Source organism: Trematomus bernacchii, unplaced genomic scaffold (genome assembly GCF_902827165.1).
Source record: "Trematomus bernacchii unplaced genomic scaffold, fTreBer1.1, whole genome shotgun sequence".
NCBI lineage: Eukaryota > Metazoa > Chordata > Actinopteri > Perciformes > Nototheniidae > Trematomus > Trematomus bernacchii.
This window is the reverse complement of record NW_022988050.1, coordinates 14,341,015-14,363,586: the sequence shown is the minus strand read 5'-3', so window position 1 is coordinate 14,363,586 and position 22,572 is coordinate 14,341,015. Positions and strand designations below refer to the sequence as shown.

The 22,572-nt window shown below is 39.8% G+C and overlaps 4 protein-coding genes across 4 annotated transcripts; all 4 read left to right on the top strand.

Annotated features, from left to right (window-relative positions):
- The first annotated feature begins 596 nt into the window (after nucleotides 1-596).
- LOC117473519 (homeobox protein Hox-B3-like) lies at nucleotides 597-19,804 on the top strand. The gene is made up of 6 exons (XM_034119119.1): nucleotides 597-919; nucleotides 11,207-11,289; nucleotides 12,512-12,735; nucleotides 16,328-16,502; nucleotides 17,553-17,899; nucleotides 19,115-19,804. The coding sequence occupies exons 5-6, from the start codon at nucleotides 17,650-17,652 to the stop codon at nucleotides 19,678-19,680; spliced, it is 816 nt and encodes a 271-aa protein (XP_033975010.1). The 5' UTR covers nucleotides 597-919; nucleotides 11,207-11,289; nucleotides 12,512-12,735; nucleotides 16,328-16,502; nucleotides 17,553-17,649; the 3' UTR covers nucleotides 19,681-19,804.
- hoxb6b (homeobox B6b) lies at nucleotides 3,407-5,746 on the top strand. Its single transcript, XM_034119120.1, has 2 exons — nucleotides 3,407-3,857; nucleotides 4,971-5,746. The coding sequence occupies exons 1-2, from the start codon at nucleotides 3,407-3,409 to the stop codon at nucleotides 5,225-5,227; spliced, it is 708 nt and encodes a 235-aa protein (XP_033975011.1). The 3' UTR covers nucleotides 5,228-5,746.
- hoxb5b (homeobox B5b) lies at nucleotides 6,413-8,319 on the top strand. Its single transcript, XM_034119118.1, has 3 exons — nucleotides 6,413-7,004; nucleotides 7,360-7,627; nucleotides 7,917-8,319. The coding sequence occupies exons 1-2, from the start codon at nucleotides 6,413-6,415 to the stop codon at nucleotides 7,605-7,607; spliced, it is 840 nt and encodes a 279-aa protein (XP_033975009.1). The 3' UTR covers nucleotides 7,608-7,627; nucleotides 7,917-8,319.
- Nucleotides 17,490-22,222, top strand: hoxb1b (homeobox B1b). The gene is made up of 3 exons (XM_034119117.1): nucleotides 17,490-17,498; nucleotides 21,083-21,653; nucleotides 21,912-22,222. Exons 1-3 carry the CDS (start codon nucleotides 17,490-17,492, stop codon nucleotides 22,220-22,222), a joined length of 891 nt encoding a protein of 296 aa, XP_033975008.1.
- The last annotated feature ends 350 nt before the right edge of the window (nucleotides 22,223-22,572 follow it).

The following is a 22,572-nucleotide window of genomic DNA, read 5'->3' as shown; positions in this document are numbered from 1 at the left end:
TGGAGGAAAATCTTCTATTTTGGGATTTCACAATAGCCTTTAATGCAAAAATAGCTTTGTCCTGAAACCATTTTAAACAAGCAGGAAATAAGATCTGAGTTTGAGGCGTAAAATGACGCACTTCTCGTAATGAAGGTGAAACAAATGTAAAGAAAGCGGCCTTATAAGCTTTAATATATTGGCAAATGTACGCCAAAATAGTATATTATACTGATTTAAGTCTTTAAAAAAGCAGATATCACTACAGTTGTTATTTTAGGAGAATTCAAAGCTGTACAGACCTTTTTAGTCAGAAGCTGGAACACATCAGAACAAATCTCCACCTCTCTTAAACCTTCACATTTCCACATATTTCCACTTTCCCTTGTAATCCTGCATCCAATCCTAACATGTCCGGCCTTGGAGAAAATAAAGATGGCGATGAGAAAGCATGTCTGAAGCACAAAAACGGCTGCTGTTTATGAAAATTTACAACTTTGCCTTGGAAGTTTACGACGCGCCTGGCTCGGGGATTGGTCGCTGGCGGTCATGTGGACAGCAGAATGGGAACTTATTTCCCATGAGGTTATATTGCAGCTGCTGTTTTCCACCGCTCATTCACTTAACACTAGTAACACAACCTTTTTCTTGGCTCTTTGTTTATGCTACACGCGTACGCAGTTTTGTTGTGAGACGTGCGTATTTTTACCAAAAATTGACGGAAGGAGCTATGTGCGCCATGTTAATGTGGCTGTAGCCTACTTGTGTAGCTATATGGTCGGGGGAAATGAGGGATCATCACAGCCCTGGATGGTGGGATTATTTCCATGAAATCACTTGAACAAAGTAGGGGATTTGTGGGGAAAAAGACTTCAGAGGAGGAGAGAGGAGTTTTGCGCGGAGTGGCAGCCACACTGGAAATGATGGATTATCAACAAAGGTAAGGGCACCATGTTTCTAATATGCCAGCGATTATCTCCACACAAGTGCGCCGCTGCTGCTCTGTTGTGGCTGGACTGTCACTGTAGGCCTGCTGTTTATATTACTGCAAATGGGAAGATCAGTCTTTAAGAAATGGCAATTATCCAAAAGAATCTTCTTCGGTGCTTTCGTACGCTGTGTGGTATTCACAACCAGTTGCTGATCTGGCTGTGTAACCCGTTACATGCTGGAGCCACAGAGCGATATTTGTGCGATAAAATGTGGGAAAATAAACCTGCATGTTGCAAATGTGAGGCCTTTTGAAGATTTAAAATGTTATATAATCAGGAGTGGCTTCTGTAAAACAGACAGGCTTGACTTTGATGATGATGGTGGCGATGATGATGGTGATGATGGTCATACAGGCCCTGTATGATACCGCCGATTCACGCTTTTCTTAAAAATCTGCTTTATCTATCCACGCTTTACTCGCCTAGAAGAATTACTCCTATTGTATGTCATTTTATATTGCCTTATTTTATTGCTATATTTTGAAAAACAGTGGTAGAAGTGCATATGTGGATATTTCGCTGCCGAATCGAGCTGTTTCGCCTCTTTTTATCTAAATACCGTATCATTTTGGACTTCTATTTGCTCTTTTGAGGCCAATTTATCATTTTGCATGAACGTTAAAGTCAATAATGAGCATTTTAAACATTTAATCTGATTTCCGGCGCCTCTGCAGCCCTTCTCTGTGTTGTCGTGTTCGATCCTGCAGTTTAATGAGAGCTTATATAACATCATGTGATCCTGTAGAAATATATGACTGCATGTGTGTCTTTCTGACAGAGCAGTTGTATAATTAGTGGGTTTGTTTGTTTATTTGCCCAATTGCAGCAGCTGTCAGGCTGCGGCCTGTGGAGAGGCGTTCACTGACTGTAGCCAAATAATAATATCATTTAATTTAAACATTAAAATCCAAATGATTTATAAATAGATATTATCAAAATAAAACAAACATCAGCAGCGTTCTGCATCTAAAGCAACAGCAGAGTGAAAATCAGGATTGTTAATGAGCTAATATGCATCAAATATTTATTTTTCTGCCTAATGAATTCAAAATAATGCAAAAACAATAAAGAGTCACATTATTCCAGCAACACAGTGCTTTTTTTCGTTATTTTCAATTATGTATTATTTAATAGGGTGTGTTTTATCAAAGCTAAAGCTATGTAAAAAGCAGGAAATTATCTTTATGAATTAGGAAAAAATCATAAATGTAAATTATAACAACTTTAACAAATTCACAAATGTGTTTTTAAAGAAAGGACTGTAAACTCTTATTAAGAAGCCCATAATAAGGCTTTAACTGCAGAAGAACCACAAAATATGAAGGTCATTAATAATACTAAGCAAGTAATATTACTTAATTGATCAATAATGAGCATACCATTGTAAACAGCTACTAAAAGTAACGTTAATAACATAATAAAAATGATATGAATAATAATACACTTAAAGTAACTAATTGATTTTCTTAACTATTTGTAAACACATCTATTAATTGGAACTTAATCATCATCCAGGCTGAATTCTCACATTTATACTCACACAGTTTAAGAAATAAATGAGGAACTAGTTCCCACTTGATCACGGTGGGTGAAGATGATGATGATGATGATGATGAAGGTGATGATGATCAGTGTGCAAGCGCGTGTCCTCCCTCGTGTCCTCTGCACGTCTGCGTGGACTTCAGTCACAGCTGGTGTTGAATCAGAAATCAGGAAGAGCTCACACCTTTTTTTTAAAGAGTGAAAAAACAAACATTATTGACGCACTATTTTTGTCGTTGCATCATTTGGATTAATTCACACGGATTATTGTGAATGTGGCTGCTGCCTTAAGGATACAGTGTTTGATTGGTTTATTAGTTATTAAATCATTTAAAAAGATGGAAGTGAATGCTAGAGGAAGAGGAGGAGAGAGCCAGTCATTTGTGCGCAAATAGAAATAATGCGCAAAGTAATTTTTTTTTGCATTGTGTTTGTGTGCGTGTAAGAGAGAAAGGGGGAGTTTTTACACGCGTGCTTGTTTATAATAGAGGGGAGTCCATCTGCTTTATTGGGCTTTATTTGCATACAACGAAAAGTTATTCCACTAATTGTTCAAAATGTAGCATGTTTTTTTAAAGTGTATTTATATGAGCTGCTTCTCTGTGTGCGTGAGCGTGCGTAAAGACCGATAGGCTCGAGCGCTTCATTTCGATTCACCGGGGACCCCTGCGCGCAACAAGAGCCCCCCATGGGTGCAATAGTGCAAACACAGACGGCGGTGATTGGCCAGCGGTTGATCAGATGGTACACTTCCCCTCTGTATTCAGTGGCACCTCACAACCCCCCCTTTCAGCAAAAACCAAATCTCGGATAAAGTAATGGCAAAACCACTTGGACTATAAAAGACAACAAATCATATTCCTCCGGAGTATATACACCCCGTTGTCCACCCAATGAGTTCCTATTTTGTTAACTCAACTTTTCCCGTGTCTCTGCCGGGAGGACAGGACTCTCTCCTGGGTCAGATACCGTTATATTCCTCGGGATACACCGATCAGTTAAGACACTACTCCAACGCGGCCACATATGGAGCAGCCAACATGCAGGAGAAGGTTTACCCGGCGTCCTACTACCAGCAGACGGGCGCAGCTGCCGCGGCCATCTACGGGAGGGCCGGCGGCGGAGCGCCCTGCGACTACAACCCGGTCGGGACTTTCTACAAGGACGCGGATGGCTCGTGCGCTTTCTCGAGTCACCGCGACGACCAGCCGCTGTTTGTCACGCAGGAGCAGCGCAAAGCGGAGTGCGCGGAGCACACTGTCAGCATGAGCGGCAGCAGCATCGACGACAAGTCCTCCACCCTCATCTACCCGTGGATGCAGAGGATGAACGCCTGCTCCGCCGGTGAGTACAAACTCTGTTGTTGACACGCAGCCTGGAGGTAAAAGCTCTCCGCGTGATGGAGCGAGCATCCCGAGCCGCACACAGTCACCTGTCAGCTGTATGCGAGCTCCGAGCTCACGCTATATGTAATCAACTTAGAAACATCAAATAATTACGCCATTACTGAGCCCAAAGTGATATTATTGTGATTGCGCACGGATCTTTGTGCGCCTTCAGGGCTTTGGCTGCTACATCATCATCACATACATACACTACGGCACGCGCACACACACGCACGTCCACACAGACTTGGCCTACACCAGCGGAGCTCCAACTTAAAGCTAAGTGTCACATGGCATCTTCGGAATGGGCCTTTTTTCATTTTTAGAGGGATACTAAATATCGCAGAAACACTTCTAGCAGCGATTAAATGTCCAATACAAAAATTAAGAGTACATCTAAAAAATAAAACGTGACGTTTTATGCGTGTTGTTCCTCACTGCGCAGTTTCACTCTGACTGTACATCCTTACTGTAATCTTATAGAACAATACACTGCTGCAGTAAGGGAGAAAATACACCATCAGGGCACTTTTACGCACAACGCAGTTCACACAATAAAGGCTACAACCCAGAGTAGTTTATAGTGATGACATCATTTAGGATATTTTTTATTTTTTGTAGAGTAAAAAATGTGTAAATGTCATTTTAAAGCCTCTATAAAGCGTCTTATGTGTATTATTAAGACGTGTTAAGTTAAAATATAGTTTGTGTAATTTGTGTAAAGGAATATAATCCTTTGAGTTCTATCTGCGTAACATCATGTGATCTTGGTCAAATATAGTGGGCTGTTTGGAAAACATTTAAAAAAATCCTACAATAAAGTAAAGTTAATTATTTATTTTATATTTTCCCACTAATTTCACAACAAACTATTATATTTCAATGTTAAAAGCCTGTTGTTTTGAGTTGAAATACACCAAATATCTGAAATACCACTTTATTGTATTCTTTCAGACACACCACTACAGATTTCAGCATTCTCAGGTAGATGTCTCTCCTATTTTCGAAATTCACGTAAAGCAGACGTTTAATAATTAATTCATGATTTTATTCCATTCTTTTTTTCTTCCAGGTCCATTTGGCAACAGTGGCCGCAGGGGCCGACAGACCTACACCCGCTACCAGACTCTGGAGCTGGAGAAGGAGTTCCACTTTAACCGCTACCTGACCAGGAGGCGCCGGATAGAGATCTCCCACGCCCTGTGTCTGACGGAGAGACAGATCAAAATCTGGTTTCAGAACCGCAGGATGAAGTGGAAAAAGGAGAACAAACTCCTGAACCCCTCAAAGACACCCGAGGAGGAGGAACAGGCGGAGAAGAAGAGCTAAATGACACCCTCCTAAAAATAAAAATGTATTTCTTTGTAGATAAAGTGCTGCAAATCCCATGTTAGAGACGTGTAGGGTGATAGACTGTATTTCAGTTTCTGCACGGTGATAATGTCTGCATTAGGTTCCCATCAGGTCCTCCTCTGTTTGTCCTTGTGCTCGTGTGTTTATTTAGGGGACTATGCAAAACCCGCCAAAATGTAAATACTTTTTTAGTGTTTTAGTTTTTGACAATGTTGTTACCTCATTATCGTAGGCCTACTGCGTTTTATTATTATTTTTATGACATTAAAAGAAGCTTTGGTCCTTCATTGTACATCTTGTGGTGTTAGTTGTCCTATAATAATAATAATACTTCTAATAATAATAATAGTCTTGTTGTTTACAGCTGTGCCATCAACACTTAACATTTGTACAGATACAAAAAAATGTTACATGTTATTTATTGTCGTTCACCTTGTGTTCAATGCACATCTGGATATTGTGTGCAATATTTTGTTTAGAAAATTGTACATAGAAATAAAGGCTTTTTGATGTATATTGGAAAATCTTGTGGCGTCATTTATACACAAGGAAAACGACACTTATTGTTATTATCATAACTAGAAAGGCATGGCATTGTTATTATAGGGCGCTTAACTGCTCCTGTAGTCACAATAAGCTATAAAATAAGCCCATATGTACACATAAAACCTGCGTAAAGATTATAATAATTTCCAGTTTGACACTCTCTACGGCCGTGTGGCTGATAAGTCTTTGTTATGTGTTACCTGAGCCTTTTGTGGCCTATATTATGAGCGCGTTACATAAATGATGGATGACTTTAGGGCCTGACAGCGCGTCCCGGCGGAGTGATACCTCCTCTGTCCGCAAGATGGCGCTCTCTGCCTGCGCGGCTCTCGGGGCGCAGCGGGGAGGCACCATTGACTGGAGCCTAACGACCATTATTTCGTCATCATTTGTAACCATGGAGCATGAATTACCTCTTGAAGTCATCAGTGAGGATTTACGACTGGTCAACAAAGGCACGTGATTCCCGAACGCTCTCCCATATTTGGCCGCATACCTGGCAAAGTACAGTAGGGCTTCATTGCTTATAATTCATGATTGCATCCATAAATCGTGCAAGCACACAGGATTATAGCGACAAAGATCTACAAATCGAGGCTTTAAAAATCCAAGCAAATGAGCTCTTACTTTGTAAACTCGTTCTCAGGGCGCTATCCAAATGGCTCCGACTATCAGTTACTAAATTATGGGACTAACGGCGCTGTGAACGGCTCCTTCAGAGACCCTGGCACCATGCACTCCGGGTCTTTCGGCTACAACTACAATGGCATGGACCTAACCGTGAACCGCACCAACAACGGCGGCCACTTCGGGGCGGTGAGAGAGGATGCCCGGGGATTCGAGCCGGACGCCCGCTACAGACAGACTCCCAACTGCTCGCTCTCGTCTCCAGATCCGGTGCCGCCGTCGTGCGCCACGGTCAGCCAGGAGCAGCTGGAACTAAAAAGCCCCTCTCCTCCATCTGACCGGAGCTCGACCTCCAGCGGTAACAACCTCAACAAAAACAACAACGCTCATTTCACGGAGATAGAGGACGCCACGGTCGCTTCTGAGACCGAGGAGGGCGCGCACAGCAGCGGCGGCTCCACCTCGGCTCCTCGGGCGCAGCAGCACCAGGACCCCAACGCCACCTCTTCCACTCCCACGTCAAATGATTGCCAATCGCCACAAATATTCCCCTGGATGAGGAAACTGCACATAAACCATGGTAATTTTTTACTGCCTCTAAATAATATTTAGTTTGGAAGGTTGTCACGCTGATCGTAAATCTGTCAAGTGTTGCATGAGTGAGCTGGTTGGTGTGGATGATTGAGAAAAGGACAGTATTTGTAACACGGAGGTGCAGGTATGAGAGAGGATGTTCAAATGTGTGCAGGCTGGCTCTTTTGACATAAGAAATGCACAGTTAAGTGTGTAATGTGTCGTGTTGGTTGCATGCTTCCTCTGCATCATCCCATCTTGTGACCCCTCTGTGCATCCTCATGGTGAAGCCACATTTAAAGACCCTCTGTTGTTGTTGCAGTGCAGTTGCTAACTGTGTGGCTTTTCTGTAAAAATTGTAGATATGACTGGACCGGATGGGAAAAGGGCCCGAACCGCGTACACCCGGTACCAGACGCTAGAGCTGGAGAAAGAGTTTCACTTCAATAGGTACCTAACCAGGCGGCGGAGGATAGAGATAGCCCACGCCCTGTGTCTTTCCGAAAGACAGATCAAAATCTGGTTTCAGAACCGCAGGATGAAGTGGAAGAAGGACAATAAACTGAAAAGCATGAGTCTGGTGACAGGAGGCAGCGCCTTCCACAACTGAATAACTTTTTGGGGGGGAAGGTAAAACAAAAAATAATTATAATAATAATAATTCAGAAAAAAGAAATGATTAAAAAAAGAATCCATGAGTACTGTAAAGCTATTTGGAAGTGCAGCACCTTTCAGCATGCTATTGTGATAGAAAAATAAGTATCCTGTGGTCTTTAAAAAATGCCATTTTTAGTTCTGTTGTTGTACTATGATATAGCTTAGATGTGGAAAATAAGATGTAAATATTATTGGGGGTATTAATTGTCTCTCTGTCTCTCTTTCTATCTATCATTCCCTCCCTCCTCACTCTTTCTTGAAGGTGTTTCAACTTGAGCTCTTTATTGTGACTTCTTGACGGTCTAACAGGAGTAAATTCATTGTACAGTTCAACAAAAAAAAAAAGTTTCCAAACCATATGCTGCTCTTCATTGAATGTAAACCTAATGTATTCCGGGGCCATTCAAAGCGCTTTAGTGTAAGTTTTACTGCTATTTTTGATCTTGTGGCCAACATCCATTCAAGCCAATTGTGTAGCTTTAGGAATATTTTGTGCAACTCTTATTGTTGTTATTATTATTATTATTGTTTAGGATAATTATTGAGCAATGCAAATGTATTCAACCTGTCAATGTGATCATTTTTTTGTGCAAAGGGTTATTCTGTGGATAGGCAAGTGATGTAAGCTTTTTTCGCCAATAAGCTTTTTGTATTTGTAAGTGAACTCATAGCGCTTGGAAATAAAAGTTTCTCAATTCAAATTGCTTGTCTAGACTTTATTATCAATTAGAATAAAAACACATGTAAGTCACGCCATTTTTAGTTTTTTAAGCAGCTGCGTAACAACTTTTTCTGACCCGAATTTAACTTAATGGTTAACTTGTGAGAATTATAAAAGTGTCACACGAACAATACACATTTTAGACGAGATTTTGTCTCTTTGTAGCACACACAAAGTGACGCAAAAACATAAATATCTAACTTTTTTCAAACTTACCTCCTCTGACTCTTCTGCAGCGAGATGCGTGTGTGCCATGTGGGGAATATGCTGCTGATAAAATCCCCAAAAAGCTTTGGCTTACAGGTATATAGGCCAGGCTGAAGTTGGTAAAAATCCCCCTTACCAAAGATTGTATAGACCTATATTACTTACAGACTGTGAAAAGTCACGTGAGGTCCATAAAGTTGGTTTTATGGTTTTGGGGAGTAGACAATGTACTATATAATTCACAACCGTGAATGAAAGTGACGGCTTAACTGCATGGATGGGACTGGAAAGGCTGGACAGGGGAGGAAGTGTCCAGTTGTGTTTAGGTAGTTTAGGCTGCTGGAAAAACTTGGGAAATAATACTATACAAATATTGTGGCTGCTAGAATTGTATTTAGAAGTGTGTTAAATATCTCTTAATTTAAAATAAAAAAAATCTGAAACTATTAGGAAAAAAAATAAATCCTGATTTCTTCAACACATCTACACGAAGAAGAGCAAACATTATTTGACAATTCCAATATTTTCAACAAACTTATTGGAAAATGTTTGGAAACAAAGGCTTTAAAGGCCTCTTTTGTGTTAAGCAATATCCAACTTTAAAGTTTCTTGTTTAAAATAAATAATGGAACACACCATTACATTCCAAAACACAAAATGTTCTGCAGAAAAAAAAGAATCTAATAATTTGTATTTAAGGCTGAAACTGTTGGCTTTTATGCAGCTGACACGCAGCGAACTTGAGCGAGTCCCAGCAGTGATTTATCCCGAAGTGTCGAGTCACCGAGCGGCCAAAGGTGAAGTCTCGGACACCCCAGAGCTGGACACAAGCTTCACTGATTTAACATAAAGAAATCTCCATGCAGGCCATGTGTGTGCTTATATGCATTTGACTAATAAAAACTAATGATATTATCTCCAGGAAATGAAAGGTTGTGTGAAACTTGTGCAAACTCATTTCATGTAAAAAATTAAAAAAAGTTAAAAACCAGTGGTGGGCTATATGGGTCCCAGACATTTTCCACATATTCATAACTATTAAGTGGCAATTTAACCAGCGTAATGAGTATTGCATATTGATAGGGGTAATCTGTAGCCGGATCTCATGCATAATTCATGGCGGCGGGGATCATCGCTGGGTCAGTAGACGGACTGCAGGAAGCTCTGCTGCCACACTTTGCACTGTCACCACCGAGATGGAAAAAGCCTGTGTTTTGCACAAAAGATAATGTACTTCAATCTTTTTTTAAATTCCTGTTATATTTAAAATTATAGAGACTGTGGTTTTGGGTGAAAATCACTGCAAACACAATGCGTAAAATTACCAGAATTTATTTTTTGTCTGCTCTGACTTTATTTATAGTTTGAACACATGAATAAAAAGTGGTGCATATAGCCTACTGTATGTTGTCCTATTATTTATTATACATATTAAATTACTTATTTACTATTATAGTAAATAAAAAGGCACCATAATGCATCACAAACACTATTTTAAATCGCTTATGGGTTCTGTCTATAATATAAAATATGTGTTATCACTGTTTACTAATGCAGCTTCTGTTTCAACTCAATTAGTGTAAACAATACATTTCAAAATCAGTTATATAAAAATAAATATAATGGAGAAATAATGTGTTTTTTTCTTTTTACATAAAATAACTTATTGCCAATAACATTTTTTTAATGGACTACTTCTCACGTGGAAATGAATGCATTCATTAAATCATAATAATGGAATTCGCTAGAGACAAATGTCACCTTGGTTGTTTATTTTGTGAGGCCAGTTTCTCGTGTCATGGATGCCGAACATCTGGCAGTGCAGCGAGCTGTGTGCAGGTGCAGTGCAGGGGTTGTGCCAGCAGAGGGCGCCTCAGACCGAGCAGGCGGATGATGGATGGGTTTCTCTGCTCAGGCTGCTATCATTAGAGCCATGGAGGTTACAGAGCACAACACAGAAACACCAGTGTGAGCCTGTTCAGCAGTCATCATCTCTTTATTACTAACCTTTAATCCTGCACTCTTTGAGCTGAGAATGGAACCTATTTTTTCCTTGTCTCTTTGTTTGGGTAGTTCAGCCTCATAATGATATGTAAACAATCATACCTGAGCTATTGATTTGTGTTTTCTCTTTTAGGCGACTCTAGAATAGAGTTCCAGGGCACAGAAAGATGTGGATGAAGAAAACAGTATTTTGTATCATAGTATGTCTTAGATGAGGCTTTTTTAACAAATATAAATATATTTAGTTCTCTTATTTTGTTGCACTTATTATTATATAGAGTGCACGGATGTAATTTGTTCACTTAAACTGTTTTTCCCTCACTTTATTATCCTGGAAAGAAGCTGTGTAACAAGTGTTGGTTATTTTTTCTTGAGAATTTCCCCACCTGATTTTACTCTTGAAAAGAGGATCTATTTCAAGTGCAATGTAAACAAATAAACCAGTGGTTCCTATCTTTTTTTGGTTTAAGACCAGTTAAAAAATGTGTATGGTGTTAGCAGTCCCCTTCCAACTTAATAACTGTTCAAGCTAGGTCAGGTAATGTAACATTTCATATAAATGTACAGAATATAAATACACATTTGTGTAACAGCACTTGTTTTTTCTTCTTCCTCATCAGTTCAACTTCTCATGACCCCTCAGATTTATCTGGTGACCCTTTGGAGGGGCCCGACCCCTAGGTTGAGAACCACTGGATAAAAGGTATTACAACCAGCTCCATTGAGCAGCTCCAACATTAACATGCTGCAAGGAAACTAGTATGTGTCATGTCTTTATATCCCTGGTACATTTCTCTGTGGAATACTGGAGTATTTCTTTTGTTGAAAATCATTACTTAAGATTTGGAATGCAATACTTTAATATATTTCGACATGATTTGCTTGAGTAAAGGATCTGAGTATTTCCTCCTGCACTGTGAGCCTAACGGGAGACAACACTCAGTTTATATGACCAACAAGGTTAAAGACCCTAAACCCCTAACATACTGAGATATGGGATATTAACATGTTTTTAATAACTATCACCAAAAAGCTGTCAACAAAAACGTATTTAATGGGTAATAAATCATGATTATGAGTATTCTTAAGATTTGCTAAAGGCCATAAATAAAAACATTTTAGGTGGTGAACCTCATATTTGGTGGATTGTTACCTTTTATTTAGACTTAATAACATTTATTACTGCAGAAATTAATCATTGTACCTCATTATTAAATGCAGACTTAATTTAATAAACCCCTTTATTGAGGACTTATTAACATTTATAAATGCAAGCTTGATTTAAAAAAGAAAAAACGTATTAATGATTGTATTAACATTCATAATGACAGATGTATGGCTTATTAGGCAGTCATAACCCCATGAGCTTATTATTATAACCAAATTGAGAAGGATAACCACCACTACTTTTTTCAAAAACTGGAAACACAAAATGTTTCTACTCTTCTTATGACACATAAATGTTTAACTAACCATTAATAAAGCTGTTAATAGTATGTTATAAACTCTTTATAAGGGCTGTCTTGTTAAAGTTGAGAGAGATAAGATGACATTTAAAAGCTCTAAATTCCTTGAATCGAGTGTGCTGTTTTCAAATGTGTGATATGAAATGTGTAACAAGAAGCTGCAGCTCCATGTGCTGACCACCTGTCACCTATATATACCCTGTAGATCCGAATTTGTGTAAAAATAGCAGCAGCCACAAATTCGCTTCTTGGGGAGTATGTAGGTGATGACACTTCACCTCGAGTGGAACATAATCATAATTTAAAGACAAAGGAAATGCTATTTAATGTTGGCAATAACCACTGTATGGCATGTTAGACGTGGTGGGAAATGTGTGCTGTTTTTGTGCCTGGAGTCCTGCAGGCCCCTCACCAGAGTCCATACAAAATGTTGAGTCATTTTATTTTTTTCTCTTCTAGCTGCACATTGCTGGAGAATATGACATCTGTGAGAGTTGCAGGACGGGCCCTTGAATGTGGGCCATTGTTCGGCACATCATTTATCTTCTTTTCACTGCCTGCACCGCCTGTATGGTCGAGGAGGAGTTTTAGTTTTCCAGGGAAATGTGAGGAGGACCCCAACAAACTGCTCCAAGCCAACACACAGGACGGAGAATCTGAGAAGATGAGATCCAAAGAGAAAAGTACGTTCTTTGAATTATATATGTTTAATTAGCTGTGTGTGTGTGTGTGTGTGTGTGTGTGTGTGTGTGTGTGTGTGTGTGTGTGTGTGTGTGTGTGTGTGTGTGTGTGTGTGTGTGTGTGTGTGTGTGTGTGTGTGTGTGTGTGTGTGTGTGTGTGTGTGTGTGTGTGTGTGTGTGTGTGTGTGTGTGTGTGTGTGTGTGTGTGTGTGTGTGTGTGTGTGTGTGTGTGTGTGTGGGACTCGAGAGGGAATAATCACTTAGGTGGATGTAGGTCACGCTTTACTGTAAGCATGTATAACTCAATGAAGTGTTAATAATTAACAGTATTGATATATTATTATAACTAGTATTACAACTGTGCATATATTATCATTCATTATGTTTATACACTTACAGTTGATGACATACAGTATTCTTAAATAAACAATTACATCTGCTGATAAATCATTTGTTATAAAGCAGATATTCAAGTTTTTTACTAAACCAATGCTTATAATTGCTAAATAAAGTAGTGTTGTAAAGGCCTCACATTAAAGCTACCTTAAAATGTAGTTTATTTATGACTTTGATTTTGCAAAATAACTTTTAAATGTAACTTTTTTTGCCCATTAAACCCATATTTGTTTAAAGTCTAGAGTGTCTTTTTGAATATATAATGTATTCATATATTTATTTGCTGTGTTGTTGAGCTGTGGGACGCTGCTCCTACTGTTGATTCAACTGTCCGTGAATGAATTCAGAGGCATAAATCCTCCTTGTGGACACGTGGTTCCTGCAGCTAATTGACAAGAGCTTTGTCAGCAGGCCTGCACACTGAAAGGCTGGGTGAGGGTGGAGGAGGTATAGTGGGGGGGGGGGGGGGGGGGGTGTGGGTGTGGGGCGAGGACGAGGGGGGGGGTGTACGTGTCCATCACAGACTAGACAGGCAGGCTGAAGAGTGTGGAGCTCGCCGGGGTGATGAAGATGGGATGTAAAGTGCAGCTCAGGGATGTTGTCATATCTGAATAATAACTGTCAGCCGCTGCAGGCCGCAGGGATCCAACATGAATTTATATTTATACTGTACACTGACTTATCATATCAGTCTGCATCTTCTCCTCCGCTGCCCCATACATCACTGCACCATTTAGACAGTTTTAAGACTCCGCACTTAATGCTGATTTTCTTTGTATTCACATGGCTCTTTTAGCCTATCGGAGAGATTTATGGCACATGTACGTGTGGAAGGGGTTACTTTAGCATTTCAAATGTTACTCAAGTAAAAGTACCAAAATACTAGCATGCAAATATACCAAGAGTAATAGTACTAGAAAAAGTACATTCTTGGAGCCTTTTGTTATATATGTTGTATTATTAGCTTGTAATTCATTAATGTGTTTATTGATTTAATGTTGCAGCTGGTAAAGGTGAACTTTGATTTATAAGAGAACAAGTAAATATATTCGAGTAGAAATACACAATACAATAGAAATAGAAATCTATAGCAGAAACTACAAAATACTCGCAAGCAGCTTAAAATTGTATACAGTACTTGAGTACATTTACTTACAGTCCACCACTAGTCAGCATAGTCAGCTAAATGTTCCTACAATATCATGAGTAAAAGTATTTGTTCTGCAGATTTATATTATATTATATTACCAACAACAAATCCCACCAACAAATACATTTTAATGTCGCAGTTAATCATTGTGGAGCCAATTTGAGATACTACTGGTTAGATGTAGTACTGCATAATATCATATAGGCCATTATTTGTTTTTAATTCTAAAAACTAATCTGTAACAATAAATGAAAATGTCATTCAAACTGAACTGTAGTGGAGTAGAAGTATAGCGTAAGATGGAAATACTCAAGTACATTAAAAGTAAGTCAAAGTGGCACACTGTAGTTGTTGTTATTGATACATTCTACCAGTGCATGTCAGATTATTATGTACACCTACACTGCGTTTTCATTAAGATGCATTGATTTGTTAGGACATAACTTATCAGCACTACACCCTCCATAAAGGTGATTAATAAATCTACATTTCCAGAGCTTTCCGTTACGTTTCATGGCCTTCATCACCAGGAAGCTCAGTTGTCATTGCTGTTTACTCCAATCATAACCTACAATATGTGACTGATAGCTTTAGATAAAGGAAATAATATATTGTAGGATTTTTGTATTGGATTATTTGCATTAGTTATGCAAGAAGTCAAAGGGCACAGTGTACAAATACTCCACAAAAACAGACCTGATTCAAAATATTACTTAAAGTGTAGCTAAAGTACTAAAAGTAAAACAACTCAATGTGCAGAATGGACACATTCAGACACATTTTTGAACTATAATCAGTATTACATCAATGTTAACATCATGTTTATCTTTTTGGAGCCAATTTGAGATACTATGTATGTCATTAGTATTATAGGACTGCATAATATCATATATCACATGTTTATTTTTAATGTTAAGGGTAATCCGTCCAATAGATAGTGTAGTAAAAAGTATAATACTTGCATCTGAATTGTAATGGAGTATAAGAATACAGTAACAGGAAATGGAAATACTCAAGTAAAGTAAAAGTACCTCAAGTGTACATAAATACTTAGTGTACACCACTGGCCATGTATAGGCTAATAAAGTGGCATTGAGATATTTTAATCATTTGTTTTAAAAGTTAGATCTCATGGTGCAGCTGCAGCATGGAGCTCGTGTACAACTTTGAAATAGATCTGGTCACTCTATATTCAAATGTTTCTGTGTGCACGGCTCACAGATCAAAGATGGTCATTAGCATTAATTAACGCCACTCAGTTAAATATTACCTTTCAGAGCCAATCCAAGCGATCGAGCAAAACATGAAGATGAGACATCAAAGCTCCGACAGATCGATGCTCTGCAGCAGTCTGATGGTCACCGTGTAAAACAAACCAAGGCCTCATTACAGAACCAGCTTTTTAATGGACGCTGCTGCTGACCACTGTCTGTCTCCCCTTCACTGCTTCAAAATGACTCACTCATTTAAATTAGAAAAACAAAAAAAATCTCATTACACAAAGGAGACGTAATGCACTTTGTATGTGTAATAAAAAAAAAAAAAAATCCAGACTAAATACTGATCGCTTTTCTTTGCCGGAGTAATTTATTGCATCTGCTGGCATCGCTCCTAAAGGGGATGTTTGAATTTATTATAACAGCTCTGGACGAGTTCCCAGGACGAAAATAGAGATGTTTGTGTGTTCACATAACTGGGAAAATACAACTTAATATAGCAGGTTTTTAAAGATAGTGGGAGGCATTTTTTTATCTAAATCTACTTAAAATGCGCTTTAAAGGCAAACATATTCAGCCTTTTTTGGCCACCTTGCTATAATTGCCATTTCACCATATAGAAAAGCGTCTCTTTATTACAGTCATGCTATTTCCATATATGAGCTTGCATGATCAGCAGAAAGGTTTTTCTCCCCCGCACACACACACACACACACACACACACACACACACACACACACACACACACACACACACACACACACACACACACACACACACACACACACACACACACACACACACACACACACACACACTCCCACACACACAGGCTGACATTGTGTGCTATGCAGGGCGGTGTGAGCTGCAGGAACACTGTCCACTCTGCTTCACCCCACTGGCATGCAAAGCCACATCATCATCATCTAATGCGAGCAGAGAGCCGCTGCTTTCTCTGCAGGATTATTCTAATCTGGGGAGGTTATCCAAGGAAAAAGGAAAGAAAGGTGAGAGAGAGAGGAAGCTGGTGTGTGTTTGTTTGCGGGGAGCATTGTTTCAGTGCCGGATGAATGTAGGTTGTGGAGGTAAGGCAGCCGGGTGTTGTGCCGCGGACTGGGTTATGTGTCTTTATGATTTACGAGCCTGACTCCAAGCCGCGGTTCACCCAGAGTTCATAAAGCTGCATGCCTCCAGACTTTATTCTCTCTCAGTGCCTCTGTCGCAGCCACCGAAACTCCTGCTTATTAGTAATTATGTTGTGTTGAATTGCGTTTAATTAAGATTTCGAATCAGATGTGTTTTGTTCCTTTATTTCGCGTTTTGGCGCAGAAACACGGCTGAACACGGCGCACAATGGACGTCTGTATTATTTTGTGTTTGATGGAGATGGATGAGATTTTTAGTAGATTGTGATAAGATCTTTAAAAAAATGTCCCTTTAAAAAATACTTACTGACAGGATCATGCATTAAGATGATAAAGGTTGTTATTTATTTATTCTCATCTAATCTAATTTGAGAAAACACAAACATATATATTACAATATACAAACTAGTAAAACTAATATTTTACGAATTTATAATAGAATATAATTTATTTTGGTGGGCCTATTTATGTCTGTGTTTTTATCCTCAGACTAATTAGCATTCATGTGTGCTATTTGTTTTTGGTACCCTTCATATCTCCACCATTTTAAAAGATAAACAAAAATCCCCAAAACTAATCTCGTTTTAATAAACTGAAATCTTAATTTTTTGGCTTATTTGATCTGCATTACAACACAATACAAACATTAAGGAAAACTGGAGGCCAGTGCATTCTGAATTAGTGTTAGGGGGGAAATATAAAGACAATGTTTAATTTCTTTACAAATTGTACTAGACTTTCCTATTGGTGTTTTTTCTCAGGGTGTATTTTCACCAAACTCTTATTTAATTTGCCTCTCAGGCCAGGGAAGGCTCGCTATTCATGTCAGCCTACTATTGAGTTGATAAGATGGATCATGTGGTCTCCTCCCTGATTTTCTCTCCGTCTTTTTTCTGGATCCTCTCAAGCCAGAAGCTGCAGGGCTCTCTGGAAACCTGCCATGTGACATTTGGCTGCCAGCGCTGCGTCAGAAGGTCAAAGGGGGCCCCGGTGCACATTTAATGGAAAAATGCAGAAAGGCAGTGCGACACAAAACATCCAGCAGCATCAAGACGACCTCTTCTTCAGCGAGTCTCTGGAGGCTGTCGGCGGGTTCGGGTGCACAGCCGCACAACAACAACAAAAACAACAACTGGCGCAAGTGGAGACGTTTGAGCGCAGAAGATCCAAACTGCAAAAGTTTCCTGTGAGCAAAAAGATTTTCCCCTGGATGAAAGAGTCCAGACCCTCCAATCAGAAACACGACAGGAGAATCGCAGGTCTGTATGAGTGGAAGAAGAGACAGCAGTTGTTTCCAAATGAGGCCTTTTCATTTATGTCCCTTTAACGAGCTCTCATACATTTAATGGGGGAAATTAATTTATATTTTCTCCTCTTCAGGTTCAAAAGGTCAGGTGCCTATTAATGAAGCTACAGTCGAGGACAAACACATTAGTTTAGTTATTAAGCTTACATTATATTAATCAGAATCCTAACCACATATTCATTCACCCCATTTATTAAGCAAAACAGAAAAAACTGAACTGTATGAAATAATGAAAAATTAAAGGGCACAGTAAAACTAATTAAAAATTGGGGTTAAAGAAAAAATATGTAGCTCACATTCTCTTAATCAATATCATTTACTTTATATAAGGCGGAATAATAATCAGTCCCTTTAAAGCAGGCTGGTGATGGAGGCCTTTACAATCTGCTAATCTAAATTTAGATTCAAATAAAAATGAAAAATCTGTCCAATATCCACCCCTTACCACTTTCGTCAGCTAATGATCCATTGCTCACCATTTTTGAAATACCTATCCTGTCATCTTATGGCTGCAAGTAACAATTATTTTTACTATCGATTTATCTGGAAATTAATGTCCAGATCAAGGATTAATCGTTTGGTCTGTAAAATGGCAGAAACAAAAGATTAATGTCTATCCCAGTTTCAGGTTTCAAGTCCAAGATGGTGTCTTTAGATGTCTTATTTTGTCGGTCTATAAACCCAAAATATTCACTTTAAGGTAATATAAAACAAGGAAAAGTGGGAAATCTGGGAGGGTGACAACAGCATTTTTTAAATTAAAATATTATAAACAACTAATCGATTAGTCGACTAATCTTAGCAACAATACACACCAAATCTTTGTGTAGCTACACCACAACCTCTGTCCCTTGTAAACAACCTTGTGTGGCCTACCTGATCTTTGTTTGGTTTCTGGCTATCATTTACCTTTCTTTCTCACCCTGTGATTGTGGATTTGTATGTTTTTTGTCTTATTATTTATTTAACCTGATGAATCATGCATGCTTTTTGAACAACAGAGTCGAGTAACACAACAGCAAACTGACAGTAAATAAGGAGCAGACTGAGTGACTGCAGGCAAAGAAAAAAACTGAGAATGATCTGGAAATCATTAATAAAATAAAAGAGAAAAACAAACCTCTTCGTCATTACAACCAGTTCAACATTTATTTTCCTGTCTCCACAGAGTGCACCAGCGTCGAAGAGAAGTGTCCAGGCGCGCCCCCGGCCTCCAAGAGGACGCGCACCGCGTACACGAGCGCGCAACTGGTGGAGTTGGAGAAGGAGTTCCACTTCAGCCGCTACCTGTGCAAACCGCGGCGCGTGGAGATGGCCAGCCTGCTCAACCTGCACGAGAGGCAGATCAAGATTTGGTTCCAGAACCGGAGGATGAAGCAGAAGAAGGACGAGCGGGTGCAGGGCCTCACCTCCTCCTGCTCTCCCCCGTCCTCCCCCTCCGCCCCGGGCAGCCCCACTCTGTCGAGCCTGGGTTATGTCCATCTGGGCGGGGATTACCAGCCGGCCTCCCCTCAGCTCAAGTCCCAACAACACCAGGCCCAGCCGGCGTACCCGGAAGAATACTCAAAATATCCCGCTCCAGGCTTTACGCACCGCCCGCAGTTTAACATGCAGTACGACACGCACACCGACTCACGCACAACAGACCCAGATGAGGATATTAACGGGTCATATTTCCAACAGAGATGCACTCAGGACAGAATCATGCAAGCTCCTAAACTGACTCATCTGTAGCAGACACATGCCCTCAATTCTTCACAAAAACATTCTTCATTTAATTTATAAAATAATCCACTGATCTGTTCTGACGCATGTATTTTTATTTATTTATATGTATTATTGGACGATTTATTTTAAATATGAGTCTTATTTATTTGTGTTGTAGCTTATGTGCTATATTTATATTTTTAATTAAATGTTGTGTTACGTTTACGCATGGGCTTTTTGTAAATATTTTGTTCACACATCCAGCCCTGATTTAAATGTTGGCTGTTATTTCAGCTACATAAATATACGCAATTTGTTGAGATTACACCAAAGTCTCCTAAGTAAATACTAATTTTAGAGCCAGTATACAAAAAGACGACTGTAAAGCAACCAAAGTGTTGGAATAAATGGCAACTTTCACAGTTTTTTCTTAAAGATAATTAGCACTTGAGGTCTATAACATAACATTAACTCTTATTTAATTACAGGGTACTTACGGGTGAGTGTGGACACGATAGGTTTTTTGGAAGATATTACATTATAGTCTCTTGGTGTCTTTAAAGAGACGCCAGAAAAAAAGGCTGTATGGTTCTTAAATGTGTCTTTTGTTCTTTTATGGGCAAAGTGGGCCACACAGGCTGTCAATCTGTAAAAAGAGCGCATGATGGATCACTGAATTCACTGCACTGCCTTTGAGTCAGAGCCTGTCTGCAGGATTCCTGTTGACGAGAGGCCGGAGAAATGTATGGTAATAAGCCAAAACGCCTTTTGACCATATGTATGTTTAGAAAAAAATCCCAGCGAGTTTTTAAGGTCGAAATGTCCTTTCCAAAATTAAAAGAAAATAAGCTTAATTTGTACCCAACAGATACAAAATGTGTTGAAACAGCATATTAGCCATAAAATAAAATAAAATGTTAAAGATATTTATTTGAAAAATTCATACTTAGAATTTAAATGTCGTATTACGCCTTTAGTGGCATTTAGTTTTGGTTAAATCAACAGTCTATTTACATTTTTTGCATTTTCAAGTTAATTATAATGCATAATGCTTTATTTTGTTGTCTTTGGAGGCCATTAGAAGACTTATCCATATTAGAATAACTGTCATTTGGAGCTTCTGTAACACTCAGTCTGAAAATGTGTCCTGATGTTTGTGTTCTTATCAGATGGATGAGCGAGTTTGATTGAAGCATTTGTCATGTAAATGCGAGCCGTTTGATGGACGAGCCTGCAGACTTGACAGAGTGCTGTAGGTCCTTCGCCATTGGCGTTTCGCGGGTCACATGGTGTGTCAGGAAGGTGATATGAGGGTGGAAGGCACTTTTACAGCTTTGACATACTACCTAGAAGGTTAGGGCAAAGGGAGCAGCGATTAATGACTGCTCAGTCTTGATCGGTTGTGAACAAACAAAAGGCCAAAGCAGAGTCCAGGATGAACTCCTACTTAGACTACCCCGTGTGTAACAGGGGGGCGAATATTTTCAGTGCCAAGGCCGGATACCACAATTTAAACCATGGATACATGTCGTCCAACTCGTGCGCAACAAGTGATAGTTACGCACCGGACGGCCGGTTAGTTCCTGCTCCTTCTGCGCCACACCAGCCCCCGAGCCTCCCTCTGCACCACCAGGCAGCACACGTCAACCTGGATCTGCAGTTTGCAACCCCGTCTGGGAACACCATGTATGGGTCACCTCTGGAGTACGGACATCACCAGTACGGCCTGGCGCCCGAGCAGGACCGGAGCTTCATCCACTCGCAGGTTTCCCCTCTCGGAACAAACATGGCTCCTTACACCGGGGACAGTTGTGGGCCTGGGGTTGTAACAGGCGGCCAGTATCTACATTTTGGAAACGGGGATCAGAGGCAGCCAGAGTATCCAGAGAGTGTTTACACAAGGTTACCGAGCCAAAGCAGGGAGAAGGATTTGGAGCATGTAGAGGAGGCTTCTAAAACATTCGACTGGATGAAAGTGAAGAGGAATCCACCTAAAACAGGTATGTTCAACTTGAAAAATTAGAGCTAGAAGTTAGAGACCCAATGGTTTTTCAGCTAAAATGTAGGCTACTCACAGTGCGTAAACACGCAATTTAACTGATAAATACCTAAATAGTTCTTTAAAGGTATTTGGCAACTAATGTTTCGTTCATCTTTCTATTCATCCTCACATGTATCATTCACATCTATGCCTCAGCGTCATGATTTCCATGTTTTTCCACTCCATCATCCATTCATCCATCCATCTCTCTCCACAGCTGTCATGTCGGAGTTCGGGGTTCCCGGCCAGCTCAACGTGATCCGCACCAACTTCACCACCAAGCAGCTGACCGAGCTGGAGAAAGAGTTCCACTTCAACAAATACCTGACTCGGCCACGGAGGGTGGAGGTCGCCGCCAGTCTGGAGCTCAACGAGACGCAGGTGAAAATCTGGTTTCAGAATCGCAGGATGAAGCAGAAAAAACGCGAGAAGCTGGGCTGCGTTTTGGTCAGCAGAGCAGCACCTGTAGAGACACTTTCTGGCAGTGAAACCTCTCCAAAGGGGAAAGGGAAAGACAGTAAACCATGATGTGACTTTAAAAAAAACTATATGACTGTAAAGGCCTGAGGAGTTTTCCACTTCTCTCCCTCAGTCGCACCATTCCAGAAAAACTGTGAAAAGGGCATGTGGACTTTGTGAGGTTTACAGGGTATGTGTCTGTGCAATGATTAATGCTGAATGGGATTCTGAGAAACATTTAAAAATGTTTTTTCATCCGCTTTTGTACTTGTAGCCTTCTTATCATAAGCCCATGCTGTTTTGTGTTGAATCACTGAACTACTCAGTGTCATTGTTTGCACTATTTATTTACAGGGTATTTTTCCAACAACTGTTTTAGCTTAATAAAGTTTATGAAATGAAAAAAAAAGTGTTTAATT

Bases quoted from the DNA above. Each gene is read 5' to 3' on its own strand.
- hoxb6b (XM_034119120.1), top strand. From the start codon at position 3,407: ATGAGTTCCTATTTTGTTAACTCAACTTTTCCCGTGTCTCTGCCGGGA. The intron at 3,858-4,970 runs GTGAGTACAAAC...TTTTTCTTCCAG, and splicing joins GATGAACGCCTGCTCCGCCG to GTCCATTTGGCAACAGTGGC.
- hoxb5b (XM_034119118.1), top strand. From the start codon at position 6,413: ATGAGCTCTTACTTTGTAAACTCGTTCTCAGGGCGCTATCCAAATGGC. The intron at 7,005-7,359 runs GTAATTTTTTAC...TAAAAATTGTAG, and splicing joins GAAACTGCACATAAACCATG to ATATGACTGGACCGGATGGG.
- hoxb1b (XM_034119117.1), top strand. The intron at 21,654-21,911 runs GTATGTTCAACT...CTCTCTCCACAG, and splicing joins GAGGAATCCACCTAAAACAG to CTGTCATGTCGGAGTTCGGG.
- LOC117473519 (XM_034119119.1), top strand. From the start codon at position 17,650: ATGCAGAAAGGCAGTGCGACACAAAACATCCAGCAGCATCAAGACGAC. The intron at 17,900-19,114 runs GTCTGTATGAGT...CTGTCTCCACAG, and splicing joins ACACGACAGGAGAATCGCAG to AGTGCACCAGCGTCGAAGAG.